Source organism: Heliangelus exortis, chromosome 11 (genome assembly GCF_036169615.1).
Source record: "Heliangelus exortis chromosome 11, bHelExo1.hap1, whole genome shotgun sequence".
Lineage (NCBI taxonomy): Eukaryota > Metazoa > Chordata > Aves > Apodiformes > Trochilidae > Heliangelus > Heliangelus exortis.
In genome coordinates, this window is record NC_092432.1 from 3885905 (window position 1) to 3903932 (window position 18028).

Here is an 18028-nt window from a genome sequence, read left to right on the forward strand (position 1 = left end):
AGTTCACAGCAGAGTAAAAAGTGGAAAAGGTGGTAAAAACGGGCAAACCACATTTTAGCTAACAGTGAAGGGCTTGTTATGAGCCTATGAAACAGTTTATAAGTGGAGATTTTTGAGGAGGGAGGAATTATGACCAAAGATTTGTGCCCCGGGAAGTTGTGGATGCCCCATCCCTGGAAGTGTTCAAGGCCAGGTTGGATGGGGCTTGGAGCAACGTGGGCTGGTGGGAGATGTCCCTGCCCATGAAAAGGGGTTGGGTAAAGCTCATCTTCGAGGTTCCTTCCAACCCAGGCCAGTCTTTGATTTGTATGTGTCCTTCACGTGCACAAATTTCTCTCACCCAAGCTGTGTAAAAGATGCTTGCCCAGACCTATCCAGAACACATTCTGAAATGGAGAAGAGAAGGTGGCTGTGGCGGGTGCTCTGTGCTGCTGGGAGTGTGACAAAGGCCATGGAAGGAGCCACAAAGGCTTTCAAAGGAGCAGCACCCCATCAGATACAGGCAGCCGGGCAATGACCTTCGTCCTGGGGAGTGGACACTGTTGGGGAAGGCAGGAGAATGAATTTCAACTGCTCCCTTACACCCGTAATGCAAAATGTTCAGATGCTTAAAGGTTGTGACAAGCTAACGTCTGGTAAAGAGGTCAGTCTGCCCTGAAAGCATTGCAGAAGCCAAAATAAAGTCTGGTCAAGTCTATGTGGAGTACGAGCACTGAGGCAGGGAAAATAGTGAGGCCTCTTTCTCCCCAGTGGTGGCCCCAGAAAGCAGCGGTAAGGCTGCTGTTAAAGTTAAAATATGGCTGAGTGTGAGGATATTTGCCTTGGGCAGATGGATGTTTTGAGAGACCGGGGTCAGTGGCTGTTTTAACCACCCTGTTTCATCCCTCCTGCCCCACTTCCTGAACTTTCCACTTAAGTGGCATTTTAAACAGGACACGGGTACGCCGGTGGCATTCGGCATCACACTCCAGAGGGTAAAATGTGTATGTGGGGGTGTTCAAGTGTTTCTTTCTGTCCATCTGTCTACCTCAAGGACCATAAACCAGCAGTGGAAAAAGGGGAGGCATGAAGCCCAGTGCAAATGGAGAGGAAGAATGATTGTAGGACCAATGGGAGGGAGAAGAAAGTGTTTTTCTCCCATCAGGGAAGATTGAGTCATGACAAAATGGTTTCTTTACGCTAATGAAAGTTATGGTTTAGATTTTACATGCAAAAAAGAAAGGAGGAGGAAACTGCACAAATCTAGACACACAATATACATTGAACAGTGCATACCTTATTTTAAAAATGTTTCATTTATTATTAGAGGCCTCATGTAGGAGACATTGCCAAGGATCAGGACCCCAGTGAATTGCTAGGCAATAACAAAAGAACAGTGACTGCTTCACTTTATAGCTGAGCTGTTGGGCAAGAGGCAGCAGGCAGAAACAGTAGAAATGAAGTCAAAGTTGTTGGGAGAGTGAACTAACAAAATAAACAAGTTAGAAAAAAATGTAGGGATGGTTTCCCCACATCTCAGCAAACATTTCAAGTGGCCACAACTTGGGAAGTGTTCTCCTAACCCACCCGTATGTATTCAGGTAAGCTGGGGGAGACCATGATGTACAGGAATTTTGAATTCAGACCATCTCATTTAATCCATTGGCTGAAGTGTTTCCCTTTTTGGATTGGGTATTTTTATATCCAGCCAGTTTTATTTTCTTGTGATGAAATTCCAACAAAACATTTTTAATCACTTCTCGATCCAAAGAAAGGCTTAAGCTATTCAAGCTGCTTTTAGGATCTGAGAGGTGTTCAGCTGTAGGATGCCAGATCTGGGTTCCCAGTAAATAAAAAATTCTCACCATTCATATCAACCTCTTTTAAACAGGTCTATAGATAAAAGAAGCAGCAGCACATGGTGTTGACAAGAGAACAACTTTCATCATGAAGCACCTTTAGACACGACCATGAAAATTACTTTTCAACTCATCCAAATTATAACTCCTTAATTTTGCAAACAGTGTATATAGTACAGTTTGCTTCAGGTTTTTCTAGTCTAAGATATGACCATGCTGTGGTTGGACATGCTGAAAAATCCTGCCTTAAATCTTTCTACTGAAAATAACAGGATAACTCTTGGAGCAAGGTGCCAACATACAGAAGCCGAATCTGATTAAAAGTGTGCACTGGAGCCGAGCATGTGTGTGTGCCCAGCTGGCACTGGAAGCTGCTGAACACGTGGAAGGGTAAGAAAACCTTGAACACTGGGCACAGCTCTCAGCCTCTGAAGAACACAGAGCTGTGGGCATCTCAGCATTCACAGAAAAAGTGCTGCTTCCCATGTACCGCCACAGCATAAAAGATAAAGATGTCCCGGCAGAGTCAAATCATTCCAAATTATGAGTTTCCCATCAGCAGCTCGAGAGGCTGGAGAGCACTGCAAGTGCCTACAGCTCAACACTGTGCTGTCATTGGATTTTTATTTTTTTCTTTTTTTAAAAGAATCTGACAGATTTCAGAAACAAACTTTGTTACAACACCTATAGGACCGTGTTTACACGAGACCATAAGCTCTTTGGGGGCACAGTGCAGCTTTTTGTTCTGTGCTTGTATGGCATCCAGTACAACGTGCTTGTCCATGACTCGCCCCTATTTGTCAAAGTAATGAAAGAAAGGCAATTTTATAATAAGCTCTTTATGACAGCAGAATGATAAATGATAAACACCCAGTAGCCACTTCAGCTCTGTCTTTACACAACAATACATTAATTTGTAAATAACACATGACAATTTATGCTGTGTTGATGCCGTAATAGGAACAGAAAGGACACTTGTTCTGCTCAGCATTCAACACTAGTATTAGGCACAGCTTTACACAGTAATATTGAAAATTTATTGGACATAAAGACCTTTCTGGTCCAATTTAACTGAAACCTTGAAAGTGATCAAGTCTGTGGTAGACACATGCAGGACATTTTCATCCGTAAATTCCCGGTTCTCCGGCACTGAGTCTTGAGAGAGTTGTGCTACCACCCAAAAGGGGACACATCCACCATTTGACTTTTTACTGACTTATTGGCAGTCCTGGTTACATACCCACGTGTGGCAATTCTGGCCCTGGTGTGTTCACTGATGATTTTCCCCCCTAATTTCTGTGATGCACGGTAAGGCCTCATCTTTCTTAACGGGTATGAGAACTCAAGTGTCAGAACAATACGGCCCAGGCAAATGGTACAAAAATGGGGAAACTACAAAAAACATGTGTAAGACTGTGGAAAATTATAGAGCCAGGTAACTGAAGGCTGTTGTAGTACAATATGCTCGAGAAGAACATAGGCTAAAATGTGAAAAGTTGACATTTGTGTTAATGCGACATTTGCCTCTTTCCTAATGCAGGTTTTTTCTTCTTCTTTTTTTGTGAAACTAGAACATAACTCATGCTCGCAGATGCCTGCTTTCTTATACTTCAGCATCATTTTGGTAACTCCCTGTGCCAAAGCATTGCACCCAATCTGTGATTACTCAGGCCATCCATGTGCCGTGCAGCACGGCTGCTCCGAGCTTGGGTGAAACAGTTGGGGAACGTTGCCCGTGTTTGATGATTCCGAAAAGCCCAAACCTTTCCTTCTTCAATCAATTCCATCTCGTCCCACCCGGGGCCCGCGCGTGCAATGTCATGGTGGGACACAAGTGACCGGTGGAGAAACCAATACGGGACAAGACTGAAGTGAGCGTTCGCTGGAGATGGTGAGCACGGAGGGGACACGGCCGTGGTGGCTCAGGTGAGCCAAGCCTTGGCGCTCCCTTCCCTCGCCCTTCCCTAAAGCGCATCCCCAGGAGCAGCCCCGCGGCCGAGCAAGCAGCGATTAAATAAGCAGGAAATAAATAAATAAACGGGTCACGTGAAAAATCCCAGCCACCAGTTTTGTTTGGTTTTTTTTTTTTTATTCCCCTGAACGCGGCGTTTTTCACAATTCCAGCCACCACCACTCAGGCGTTCGCACGGGCAGGGTACGGGGGGGTGTTGGCTCCTCGCCTCTCCTGCCGGGCTTTCCACCCCTCTCGCCTCCCTTATCCCGGGAGCAGGATGCTCGGTGCAGCCATCAGGGCTCGGCCGCCGTTTCCTTCCCCTCTCACCCCCCCCCTTGTTCCCCGGTAGTCGGGGCAGCAGGAGGAGCGGTGGGGCCCAGGCGGGCCGAGACAGCCCCGGTTTGGAGCCTCCCCGCCCCGCTCCGTTCCGCTCCGCCGCGCCGCCTTTTGCCTCGCGCCCGCTCGCGCCCCGCCGCCGCCGCCGCCGCCGCCTCCGCGCGCGCCGCCGCCGGGGCGAGGGGAACCCGCGAAGGGGGGGGGGGAAAGGGGAGGGGGCGTAGGAGGGGAGGGGGCTGAGGGGTGGGTGTTGGGGGGGGGGGGGTCAGGGCGCGCCGCCGATGTGAGCGAGGGCGCGCGCCCGCGAGGGAAGGCGGGAGCGAGCCCCGTCCCCGTGCGGCCGCAGAGGAGAAGCGGTGGCGGCGGGGCTGTTGTTTACCAGCGTTCAGCCTCCGTCGTGCTAAAGGGAGCCAGCGCGGAGGAGGAGAAGGAGGCGGATAAAGGAGGAGGAGGGGGAGGGTTTGGGGAGGGGGGTGTGGGGGTGGGAAGGGGGGCGAGGGTGCGGGGGAGAGACGCGGGAGCCCAGCGCTGCAAGCGAGCGGCGAAGTAATAGGGAGGAGCAGCAAGACCCTTCCCCCGCCACACACACGCACAGACACATACCACCCCCCCTTCCCTCCCCGGAGGAATTACAGACCCTTCGCAACAAGCTCCTGGGCTTTGACCTTCAGCAAACCGGATCGCCTTCCTCGTCCCCACTGCCACCCCCCCCCTCAACCCCCACCTCCCTCCCCAACCCCCGGCTTGCACACACGCACACACACACGCACACCTCTTCCCGGCTCCCCCTCCCCCTTCCTTGGGCTGGGCAGCGTGAGGGGAAGGTTTGCAGCGCGCGCACACCCAGAGGAGGAGGAGGGAAGAAAAGGGGAGGAAAAAAAAAAAAAAAAAAAAAAAAAAAAAAAAAAAAAAAAAAAGGAAAAGGATTTACAAATTCGCTGGGTGGTTTTTGTTGTTGTTGTTGTTGTCGTCGGCGGCGTCGGCCTTCCCCCCCTCCCTCGCCGCCCCCCCCCCCCCCCTCCTTTCCCGCCCCCGGCGCGATGGCAAGGCGGCTCGGAGGGATGCGAGGAGGAGAGCTGCGGGGGGAGGAGGCGGGGTGCTGAGCTGCTCCGCTCGCCCTGCTGCTGCTTTGTGTGTGTGTCCTGGATTTTTTTCCTTTTTTTTTTTTTTTTTTTTTTTTTTGAGAAGGAGCCTGTGGCAGCGGCGCCGACGAGAGGAAGAGGAGGAGTAGGAGGGAAGCCTTTTTAATTCATTTTCGTTCCGAATTCCGCATTTCGAGGCTCTGCAGCCAGCTGGACTTGGGTTGTTGTTGTTGTGGGTGGTGGTTGTGCGTGGGGTGGTTTTTTTTATTGGTTTTTGGTTTTGTTTTTTTCTTGTGTGTGATTTTTTTTCCTCCCCCCTCCTCGCTGAGCGGGGAGAGGAGCCGGGGGGATACCGCCAGGGCAGCCCCGTCCCCGCGCTGAGGGACGGAGGAGCTGTTGTTGTTTTGTAATAAGATTGTCTGGGTCGCCCTCCCCCCCACCCCTCCTCAGCCCTCCCTTTTTTTTTCTTCCAATTTTTTTTTTTTTTTCTGTCTCTGTGTGTGTGCGCGCTGCCTCCGTGTGCGGTGTTTGAAAATGGAGGTTGAAGATGCAGACTGCCAGCCCCGATGTGCCTCATGTTTGCGACTCCTGTGCACGATGTACCACTGCAGCCAGCGCTGAGGGGAGACGGTGGCGCCCCCCGCCCCGGAGCCCGCCCCGCCGCCCCGGAGACAGCGTCGCCCCGGGGCTTTCATGCCTTGTTGTTGTTGCCGTTAATACATCTTGAATATCTGTGTATTTTTGGTGTGGTTGCTCCGGAAGATCAACACCCAGGGACCTCAAAACCCCTCCGGTTTGCCAGTCCGAAGGGTCTCTTCTCTTTTTTTTTTTTTTTTTTTTTCATTTCTTGAGGCAACGTGGATTTATTTATCCTGCCCCGCTTCTCGTCCGCCTTTTGCCTCCTTCGTTATTTTTAGAGGACGGAGGGGAGAAAAGAAAGAGAACAATATTGGACTTTTTTTTTTTTTAATTTTCGGAAAGAGGAAATTTGTCCAATTAAAAAAAGAGGAATGAAGTCTGGCGCTGGAGGAGGGTCCCTCGCCGTCGTCTGGGGGTTTCTGCTCGTCTTCGCCGCACTTTGTCTGTGGCCAACAAATGGGGAAAGTGAGTACAGTGCGTGTCGGCCGGGGGGGTGGTGGTGGTCGGCGGCAAAGGGGCCCTGGGGCGTGTGAGGCAGCCGCCGAGGGGCTCCCGGTGCGGACACGAGGGGCTGCCCGTGAGGGGGGTGTGAGGGCGTCGGCTGCCTGTGTGTTTGTGTCTGGGGGTGTGTGTGAGGGGGGAACTCTGCGTGAATGTGTGTGAGGGGCTCCCTGCGTGTGGGGAGGGCTGTGCGTGTGCGGGGTTCCCGAGGTGTGTGAGGAGGTGCCTGTGAGGAGCTCCATTTGTGTGGGGTGTCGTGTGTGAGGGGCTGCCGGGGTGTGTGTGAGGGGTCGGCGAGAGGCTCCCTGTGTGTGTGAGGGGCTCCCTGTGCGTGTGGGGGTGTGTGTGTGAGGAACTCCATTTGTGTAGGGTGTGTATGTGAGGGGCTCCCGGGGCGCTCACCGTTTCCCGCCGCGCTGCGCGGGTTTCGCCCCTGCCCGCGGGGATGTGCGTGTTTTCCTCCTGTTACGCGCTACACGTTTATCAACCCCGGGCTGCACGTCTCCCCTCCATCCCCTCCTTCCCCGGGGGTGGATGGCCGGGTTTACACACGGCAGAGCCGCAGCCCCCAGCCCGCAGGAGGGGGTCGTGGTGCCCATCCTTCCCCTCCTTTGTGTGTTCCCCACCTGACCCGCGTACTACTCCTAACCTCGCTCCGGAGCCCGGTGCAGTGTTTAGACCTCTGCAGCCAGGGCTGCGAGCTGCGTAGTAAACACTTGCAGGCTGGGAAGAACTGTGCTTTCTTTCCCCGCATGGAACGAGCTCGATCTTTGTCAATATTTAGAAGCTGTATGCAATAACCTGCCATAGTGAGTGAGTGAAGATTTCCTGGAAATAAGCGCCTTGCCTTTTATTGCCGCTTTATTGCCGAGGAAGGGTTTCACTTACTCTGCTCGGTGTGCAGAATTACGGTGGCATCCCGCAATCTAAAGGTCACAGTCTCGCTGCTGCTGGGTTGTTTTTTGTTGTCGCTTTTTAAAAATTAATTTCTAGGTTGGTGCTTTACGTTTGCGCATAAACAGAAAGCCTTGATGGCCGGATGGGCTGTATTCTTAAAGGTGACTTTTCAGATTTTTTTTTTTTTTCTCTTGTTAAAGCAGCTGTGTTGTATCTAGCGTTAAGGTTTGTGCAGTTGCCTTGGGCAGCGTGCGAGCTGCTTCCGAGGGAAAACGTGGTTCATTGTGCGCGGCCGCGCAGGCAGCAGCCGGGCCCCCCGCGCAGGGAGGAGGTGCCTGGATCCCCTCCTGCCGCTTAATCGTCTGCCGATCGCCCCGTCTGTCTGTCTGTCTGTCTGTCGGTCTGTCTCGTTGGGGAGTTGCAAAAGCCCTGACTTTGTTTTTGTGCGTTTCAAACCTGTGATTATATTGCAGTGCCCGCCCCCTTCGGGCGCAGGGGGAAATAAAGGGGGCAGGGAATGGTTGGCGCTGCAATTGATTAGGCTGCAATCATCACCATATTAATCCCGGTGCTGATCGGTTTTCTTCTGGTATGTCGGGCTCACGCCGGACCTGAGGATCTCTTGCATGAAATTAGCCTCCCCTTGTTTTCTGGAGTGTCCCTGTAGACAGGGAGATGGTAAATGTGCCTTGGAGCCCAACCATTTTAAAAACTGCTGCTTTCTCCTTGGGCGTCTGCAGAAACAGGGATGTTTCTTCACTGCATCTTGGTGCTTGAATTTCTTCTGCTGTGTGTTTTTCGGCGTTGATGTGTGCCTCTCATTTTCAAAAAGATAGGCGCTGTTAAGGGGAAAGAACGGAGAGATGAATTTTCTCCATTTTCAGCGTGAAGGGAAGAAAATCCGTGAGCTGGAAGGGCTTTGCTAAAAGTAGTAGTAGTTTCAGGTTGAAAAGGAAGGGAGGTTCTTTGGATGCACTGACAATGAGGCTAAATACACACACAAAAAAAAAAAAAAAGCGAGCAAGAAGCGCATAGATGGAGTCTGTAATGCACGTTGAGTAATATCGTGTTTCATTAGCCAGTGAATGCCAATTAACTCCTTGCAAATTAAGGCCCGGCTTAGGCTTCTGCTTTACAGCGTCAGGGCCAGCTAGGGCTGGAGAGCTGCAGCCTTCCCCGAGCTGAACTTACTGGCTAGAGCCTTTTTCAAGAGGGAAGATAAAGTTTAAAAACAAAGCCCTCAGTGCCCTTCTTCAGGGAAGGGTTTACAAAGGACTGACTGAGTAGTCTGGAGAAAGAACAGGAGAGAAGGGGGAGGTCTTGTGTATCCTTAAATTGCTGGGATGTACGCTTTTCCCCCCCCCCCTTTTTTTTTTCCCCCCCCTTACCTGTTACAAAATGCCTTCAAATAAAAATACCCAGCTCTGGCAATAAAATAAGGCAAGAACAGTATGTTAGGATTTTAGCTTCCAGTCCTCTCAAGTGTTTGCAGTTGCCACTTGGCTAAAATGACCCAATTAAGAACTTCTTAAATGAAATGTCTTCTAAAGAATACCTGGGCGTTTAAATATGGGAAGATATGATGAAAAAACTTGTTGTAGCTGAATACTGCCTGTAATCGATCACCTTTGTAGTTTACAGCTTTAATAGCCTTTGTTTTCATGAGTTATTGCTGAAAGAATTTTGCTGTTAGGGGGAAAAATATCTCCAGAGCAGATGTTTTGCATCTCTTCATATTCTTCTCTCTCCCCACAATAGTGGAAGGAAGATTAATCTTAATTTTTATTTGTTTTTCATATATACTGTGTCATAGCTAAAAGGCACTTCCATTTTCGGTCAAACAAGCAAGGCATTCCTAAATAGGAATACAAAGGAGTTACAACAGGAGGGGAGAGACCCATCCCTTTAATGCTAAATTATATCAAATCTGTTCATGGTTATATGACAGAAAGCTCTTTAAAATGCAGGTAGCTCCAGTGGGAATCTTCTGATTCAAAAGCAGTCATTAAAAATGCTGAGAATTTCCTGGGATTTTGTTAGAATGGCAGAAAAATAAAAAGACCCTTCATCAGGATAAAGTATGTGCTGGCATGACACTGCATTTGATGTGTAAAGCTACAACTGTTGGAGACTGTTTCATCCTAGGGGTGGGTTTAGGCTGAAGCATAAACTCTGTTTTCTTCCTTTCCTACCTTGTGCATGATGGGGGTTTTGAATTTCACCCCTGTGGACACGTACAAAGGGAATCTCTAGAAAGGAGTGGGTTAAACATTTAGAGTGAAAATAATGGCTTTAGGTCTGGTAATACTTCAGGCTGATAGATATCTTGATGGATCTGCCCATGTTAGCTCTGAGCTTTTGTTTGCCTATCTGGGGTATATTTTATGTTTCTGATGTTACTAAACAGTAGCTCATCCTGGATGTTTAATCTCTCTCCCAGGTTGCTTAGTAAAAACCCTCATGACCTCCTGAGTGCCAGCCTTACACACACCTGGCTGTCACATCAGCATTTTCCTGTGCAGCTCAGTGGGTAGTGAGTGTTGTTACAGGGGAGTTGGTTAAGTCTTTCCCTGCTTGAGGTTGTGACTAGAAAATGCCGAAGTGTTTAAAGAGCTGGTTGTGACTGAGCTCCCCAGCAAGAGGAGAGAGTTTAGGGAGTGATGGTGAGTGGAGTCCATGGGAAGGAGCAGTGAGCCAGGCAGTGCTTGGACTTTTTTGCTTGTGTTAGATTGTCCTTCCAAAGCAAACTGGAGCAAAGGCTTGTGTGACTGACTCAAACTAAAAGGGTTAGGAAATGGTGGTGACTTAGCTAATATCAGGCAAAATGTGTTGGAATGTGAGAAAGCAGAGGAATGGGTGTGGAAAGAAGATGTGTGTTAGAAGTTTCGTTGCTGAAGCAATTTTTGAGAGAAATGCTCCTCTGTATGTGAAGGGAAGGAAATTAAACTTGGTTGTCAAGTATGTTGTGAGAAGTGAGGAAAGGAAGAGGCTGCAGAGAGTGTGAAGACATCAATTAGTTTAACTGAAGTACAACAGAAGGCAGGATTTATTTGCTTTAGTAGGGAAATTGCTCAGATTTGATGAGCTATTGTGTGAATTTTTATGTAAGCTTTTCCTGACCATTTATTCCTTCAACCTAATTCTAGAGTCTTGTTAAAGCACAACTCAAATGACTGGAGCTGTTTTGATCTGGAAATAAACAAAATCTAGTGTTGAGGAATTTCCATGTGATGATTTTTGAATCTGTCTTCATTGATAAATAATTAATTTCTGTCTGTATATGTTACCTTGGGAAAAGTTGTTTCAGATCCTATTTAATTTTCTGCTAAACTGGCATTTACTAAGAAAATCTTGGAGGAGAGTATCTTCTGTGAAGAGATTTTTTTTTTTTTAAGCATCTAACTTTACAAATTAAATTACATTTCAGGGCTTTAACAATTAGCTTTAAAGAAAAAAATTAAATTCATGTTTAACTGAAGCTTTTTTCCTTCTCTGTATTTTTTTTTTTTTTTTAATTTTTACTCTGAGGTAGATTTTACCAGTGATCACTGGAACTATTAACGTGGTGAGACCAGAGGAGGCAGTTTTGTTAAATGATTAATTATATTTGTGTATAATCCATCTGTGCCAATTGTGAGCTACTGCAGACTTCATTGTGGAGAAGTTTGTTTATGGTCCTGAACTTTCAGAGAGAAAGGAAATAATACATGCAGGAAATCTGCTTTTCTCACAGTGGATGTTAACTTCATGTTCCCACACAGAAAACAACTTTGCTAGCTCATTATCTGTAATGGCTCTAAAGTTTATAACTTACAAAATGTACTGAATTAAATTATTCTTATAAAATTCACAGTATTTCTTTAGGTTAGGTGCTGTTAAATCAATAAACTTTTATGAGCATTATTTTACTTTCTTGAAAAGGTGATGACTGAGAAGCAATGTCAACTTTCTAAAAAAGTTCTTTAGTCATTTGCTTATGAAATTAAATATATTGGATTTTAGTGTCAAGTTTTCACATTGCAAGTACTTTGTGATGTTATCAAGTAGCAGCTGTTTTTTTTATTTCTATGTGTGAGTGCACACAGGAATGGTTGAACTGAAGTTGATTATTGAAAACTATTGTGTAAGTTAGTGAATTTTGAAAAAAGCTGCAGTTTGAGTAACTGCCTTGAGATTAGTAGTTTCAGTTTGTTTCAGACAAAATTGAGCTTTTAAGGTTTTCAGGCTTAAGGTGGTAAAGGAACATGCTGCTTTTAAGAGTTCTGTGTTCAGAAAGACTTCAGCAATGCAATGATGTGTTTGAAAGGTAGAAATACTGTTTTACTATTTTGATATATTTGACATGTATAATTTTTCTATCACTGTAAATTGTATAGACAGCTTCTTTGTGTAGTTTAGTTGGAGTAGTTTTTAAGATTTATGAAAGCCACTTAAGAATAGTTTCAAATTTTTTTTATTGTACAAAAGCAGAACTCCACAAACAGTAGTTGATGAAGACACATTTGAGGTTGTTAGCCAGGCTGTCTTATGTGTGGTTTTCTTGGGTTATTTTTTTCCCCTCTTAGCCAAGTCATGACAGGTACAATCTGGACTGGTTTCTGTAGTACTATATTTGTCTTTTTTGTGTCCAGATCTGTCTGAGACAAACTTTAAGGACTGGCAAATCATTAGCAACATACAGTGTTCAATCTTGCATTTCTGTGCTCTGCAAACAGAGCTGTACTACCAACTCCTTTAGTTTCTTCAGGCAGGGCTTGTTTTTTCTAAATAAGTTTGTTGTTAGTTTGGCTTGTTCATTAATTGAGGACATGAATTCTGCCAAACCTGATGCTAGCCTGGTGGTGTTTCTGAAGGTTTAACTTGCATTTATCACTGGAAGTTTTTCTTTTTAACCTTTGCAAATGTTAAATGTGAGCAGTTCCCTTAGGATATCTTTCAAGACACCAATTAACTTCTTCAGTGTTGATCTCCTCAAGAATTTGCTGCTGTGGCACAAGACTATTTAAAATATGCTGAACAGCAAAATTATTATTTACAGATTGATTTGCATATGGCTTGTAAGCTTTAATGTAATGTAATTTTATGTATTTATTAATTTGGAAATATCCAGACTTGTAGCTCTCCTGTTACTCCATTAATTTCTTGGTAAACTTGATGCTATGAGCAGAAATGAGCCTCTGTGTTTTGCTGACTCCCCAATAAGGTTTCTCCAGCAGTCTGTCATCTTTTACCTACCAGGTGAGAAGAAATCTTGCACCCCAATAAAGTACTAAGATGATTATTCCTCTAGAGGAACAAATCCACTTAGTAAATACTTCAGTAGAACAGCAAATGCCTGCTTTTGTAGCAACACAGAGTCATTGTACTAACGACTTGGAGCTGTAATTTATGTTAAGATGATCACTGAGATGCTAACCAGGTTGTGTTTTAAGAACTTGATGCTATGCTGTGGGCTTAAACAAGAAGTGTACATAAAACAACTAAGAAACTTTTAAAGCAGGAAATAGGTGAACTGCACATGTATGTGCATCAGTGTAGGAGCCAAAAAAAAAAAAAAAAAAAAAAGGCATGTGTTCTGCTGTTGTGAATATTTAGTTCATGAAGATGTGTGTTTTGGGCAAGTCCAGTGACCTAATGAGTTTGTTTGCAATGTGTTGCCAGCCAGGCATGTATTATTGAAGCAGTGCTGTGAGCAGGCAGGGTGTTATCTGCAAACCTCTTATTGGTGCCATTACATGCTGTAAAGATAGCTCTGTTTACTTGGAAGTGTGAGCATCAGCTCCGATCAAAACACTTTCTCTTAACTCTTTTTTTGGGAGTTTTTTGCTGAACATCCCTTCTCCCTGTGGAGGGGGAGCAGTGTCAGTCTGTGACATGAGGCAAATGCAAGAATATCAGAGTTAATGACAGAAGTAAACTTTACATGGGTGGGTTTTTTTCTGCTGTTGAGTGGGTGATGAGCTTTTTACTGGTTGTTTCCAAAAGCTTTATAGTTTTCTCCTTCAGTATTAACAGTTAACAAATTAGTACACTACACATATAACTCAGCTACTTATAAAATACTGTTCAAATAGCAATGGGTTTGATATGAAGCAGGAAAGAAGAATTTTTGAAGTTTATAACACATGAAATAAGTACATGTTGAAGTAGTCAAAGATCCCTTGTACTTTATCAGAGAGCAGTCAGCTTGAATGAAAGGCACTGTACCTGCTGTTAAGTTTATAAACTTGGTTTATACAGATTACTTTTTAAATTATTCATGATGCTACATTGCAAGTATATCTGACAGATTTAAAATAAATGGCTTGATGGTAAGAGGGAGCATGCATAAATTAGAGCTGGGATAATGTGCTCTTTGAAGTATCTCTTCCATTTGTTACTACTGGAATACAGTAGGTAGCTGCAGCTGAACGTGTGATTCTCAAGCACAGAGTACATCAGTATCTTCAGACTGTGTTGTAGTGGCAGTTCCTGGGTAAGACAGATGAGATGAAGTGGCAGGGAGGACCAAGGTGTTCACTTTGTGTTTAGCGACATGCACATTTCTGCTGAAATGTGGGGAGTATTTATGGGATGAAACTTGTGCAAGCACAGCAGCTGAAAGGCTCTGCTAGTCCCTGTGTCCTGGGGAGCTTAGGGACAGCATCACGTTGTCTTATTTACTCATTTTTCCTCAGCATTGCTCTGGGTTAGTAAGAATTGTTTTAGCAAGGTGTGGTAGGAGGTTTTCCCTCCAATTTAGTGGGATGCTGTATCTGGTTTACATCTTGGGATTCAGCTTGAAGTCTGGCTGATGATTATGCACAGGAGAACTTTGCAAGAGCTGAACTGTTGTGTTTGGAAAGGGTTATTGGTGAGGAAAGAGAAATCCAGATCTTTTGGATGCAAAAACCAGCTTCCCCAAACACTAATTGACTCAGTGCTGGTTTTCCTGATTTGGTAGACAAGCAACTCATTATATTTGAGAAGCAAGCTCCAGAAGTAGTTTATAGTATAGAAAAAAAACCCTAAAATGATGTGTGATACAGCAGCCCTCAAAACCAAGCTTTTCTGAAAGTGGAAGGTCTTGGAGAGCTGCATGGTTAAACCTTAAGAGTTGCTGAAAGAGGTGCAGTGTTTTGGAGAAAGGTTTGGTGCAGCTGCTCCTCTGAACAGTCTATAACCCAACTTTTAAAAGAGAATTGGCTTGGACTTCAGAAGGGCTTTATCCCTGGATATCACTGGAGTGGTTTCCTCGTTATTTGCATTGGCTTCAGTCTGGAGTCATCCCCGTGTTTTGTCCTTTCACAAATAGTACACTTTGCTTCCCTGCTGCTCTTGTGACATCCCCTTGGGTCCATCTGTGTGAGGGCAGAGTCTACCTTGAAAGGCTTTAAAAGCACATTGCAGGAGGAGCAAAGGCACTGGCACTGCCACTGGAGGGACAAACACCTCTTTGCACTGCTCAGCTGATCCTAGAGCAGCGTTTGGCCGTAGTGTTAAGAGCTGAAATTGCAATGGAAGTACCTTGTTTGTCCTGTCCCCTGTGCTCCTTGCCAGTGCAGAAATCACTTTATTGTGGTTTTGTTGCTTTCTCCTGGGGCTTTGCAGTTAAATTGTTACTGTTGTCTTCTCTAGTCAAATTTCATGTATCCCACTGGGGATTTGGTTTGTTCTCCAAAATAGTGATGGAGTTAAATAGTGTGGATTGTTCTTGTTAAGCTTTCAGGTGGCTCTGCCTTTCTTAACACTGGAAAAAAAAAATTATGAGGATGGTTTAGAATTGACAGACCCATCGGGATGGAGGGGGGAGCCCACTGGAATTGTGGTGGACACTGGCTGCCAAGATGGGATTTTTAGCTGCTGCTTCTCTCCTGTTGTTCTGTATCCCCAGCAGATGGAAGCAGCTTGTGGTTCTGTATTGATTGCAGTTAAGATCTTTCGGTTTAGTGTCTTATTGTGGCTGAGGCTTTTTTTTTTTTTTTTTTTTTTTTTACATGACTATACATTTTATTGGTCCCTTGCATATATCATGTCTCCTGGGAAGTACGGAGGGAGTGAACATCCAGCTGTGTTAAGAGGTCCATATAAGTTGCTGTTACTGTGTGTACTTTGCTCCTCTTCCTCGGGCCTGAAAGGTACCAAGATTGGGGGAAGAAGTGTTGCAAACCTATAGAATGTTTGGTTATCTGTGTGGAGAGGGGAAGGGTCTGTTGATCCTATTGCTCTCATGCACCTTGGATGTGGAGGTTTTGTTTCAGTAAGGTGTGTTGCTATTCCCTTCCAGCTCTTCCAGTGGCTACACCTATGATGGACGTTGAGTCTGTGTGGTTGTCACTGTACAAAAGAGCAAAAATGGGGTTTAAGAAAATCATATTTGGTCAAATCTTCATGCTTGGCTTGGTTTCAGATTGGCTTGAGCCTGCCTGGCTTCTGTCTGGGAGTGACTGAAGGTTTTGATTGCAGTTTCCCTTTTTGTCTGGGCTCTAATAAAATGTTTGGGTTTCTTTTGTCACATTGGATTAGTTTGACTACCTGGACCAATATTTTTATTGATACCGTGTCTCAACAAGAGATGTACTGTGTATTTAATCCTTTAATTGGGTTCTGAGAGTCCCATTTAAACCTCGAGCTTGTCTGTGCTTTGCTGGGTTGTGGTTTTAAAATGTGGCCAGCATCACCAGTGCATGAACAAAAGTCCTTTCAAGTAGATTCAGTTGTTATCCTAGAGAAATAAGGAGAGAAGTGCAATTGAGTGTGTGTGTGTGTCTGCGGTGGTGAATCTGGACTCCAGCAGAAACACATGTGGGATGGACATCTGGTTTTAGGTGGTTTGTGTTTTTTGTGTCTCTTTTGGTAGTTCATTGTTTCAATAAACATCGCTGCATTAGTGGTGAGGCTGTAGTGCCAAATGCCCACTGATGGGATGTGTAAGGGTTTTGTTGTTCCCAAGCCATAGGGAGCAACAACAGCTTTACAATTCAACGCATTTGAGGAAGATTACAAAAAGAATTCGGGGTGGATCGCAATCAGCACTTCAAAAGCAAGAGCTTTGGAGTAACTCTGCTGTAACACAGCACAGCCCATGGAAAAACACTGTCATCTTAACAGATGCAGTGTTATTTTGGAGATTCCACTGTATAAATACATGGGCTGTGGTTAAATTGTGATGGCAACAGATGCGATCTCGGTTCTTGATTCTGTCATCTCTTTAATATTTAAAAATACCCCGTGAAGTAAAAGAAAAGACAAAATATCGAGGCTGAAAAGATGCCTTCTGTAAATTGTTGGGCCTTGTATCATTTCAGATATGTCGTGGCAGATTTGAGTTGGGCGGAGTGAAATACTCATCTCTGTGAGGGAGTCTCTGCAAGTGCTGCTACTCATGGCTTACTGCACAATTTGCACATGAATGGAATTATTCAGCTGTACTTAAGGAATGTCAGCAAGATTGAAGTCAAAGTTGGTTAACCTGGCAAAAAGATATTTCCAGTATTTTTCATGAAAGAAAGTGATAGTGTGAAGACAAGAATTACACATCCCACTGGCTAGACCCACAGTGCCTGAGGATTTTCTTTGTGTTTTTGTAGTTGTTATCAGCGACTTTATTTTTAAAGTTATCCATGAGACATTGCAGTGTTTGAGAGAACTGGAATGCAGGAATCAGATGTTGCATCGTAATGCCACACAGTTGTGTTCACATGTGTTTTTCTTTCCAGATTTGGGTTTGTTTAAATACTGATCTGACAAGTATAAATTGAGAGCCAAGGGTCTCAATTAAATTTTATTGGTTTTAGTGAACAACAAGTAAAGTGTAGTAAGATGTTACCGGTGCATTTACCTCTCTGTTCATGCACCATTTGGGTAGAAAAGCCTGAAGTTAAATACTATGACTGGGTTTTAAAAAGGGACTGGATAATTTTTGTGAGCAACAACATTAGCAGTCATGCATGCTAAAATAGAGAGTGATCACATCTCGTGCTTCAGAAGCTGACAGTATGCAAGGGTTGGGAAGAAATTGTATTCCTCCCCCAGGCATTTGTATTTCTCCCCCCGTTTGTAAAACTCAGAGAAATACTGTTCTTCAGGTGTGGTTAAAGAATGTTGTTTGCAGAACACTGACGTGACTTCAGATGTGGCTGTGTCACCCAGGTGAAGACTCTTTCCCTGAGAAGCTGTGCCTTGTCAGGTGTCTGAAGATTGTACTCTTAGCAGAAGGATAAGGGACGAGGGTGTTGGAATGAGCTGGCTGATAGGGAGATAGAATATTGCACTAAAAATAAACCCCAGATCTTCACTGACAGCTCTTAAGATTACCTGGTGTCACCTGCTGTTAGAATTGAGGTTGTTTGAGTGTGGTTTGGCCTCTCTATGGGGATGGGCTGTGATGTTCCCCATTCCTTCTCTGCCTTCCTGGGCAGCAGCTGCTCACAGACATGTGTGTGGCTGTTCAGTGTTTCTTGTTTACTGCTGTTTCAAAATACTCTTCTGACCTCAGGATGACTGTCAGTGCTCATGGTGTCTCATGCCTTGAGTTCAGCTTCTAACACCCTTGGCAGCTTCCCCCAGATCAGGTGAGATGAGAAGATGTAAATCCTGTTTAACAGGAGGAAGTGGGTGAGGGAAAAGCAAAGAGCAAAGGGACTTGAGGGTATCATTATCATGTCCAGAGATTTTTGCACGGGGAGGGAGGAAGATGTCTGCATACCCTGGTTGGGAATGTCCCCCTCTGTTCTGCCTCTCCATCAATATGCAGCTAATTATCTCAACTTGGTTCCTTGATGCCTTGGTTGAAAAATACA

The 18028-nt window shown here is 45.2% G+C and overlaps 1 protein-coding gene across 2 annotated transcripts in view; it reads left to right on the plus strand.

Annotated features, from left to right (window-relative positions):
• The first annotated feature begins 6191 nt into the window (after positions 1–6191).
• Positions 6192–18028, plus strand: part of IGF1R (insulin like growth factor 1 receptor) — a 178664-nt gene continuing 166827 nt past the window's right edge. Inside the window, exon 1 of one of the 2 annotated variants that reach the window (XM_071754248.1) lies at positions 6192–6314. In XM_071754248.1, the coding sequence (XP_071610349.1) occupies positions 6221–6314 (94 nt within the window). In that variant the 5' untranslated portion in view covers positions 6192–6220. The remainder of the gene's footprint in view (positions 6315–18028) is intronic. The other variant, XM_071754249.1, reaches the window with a different exon arrangement.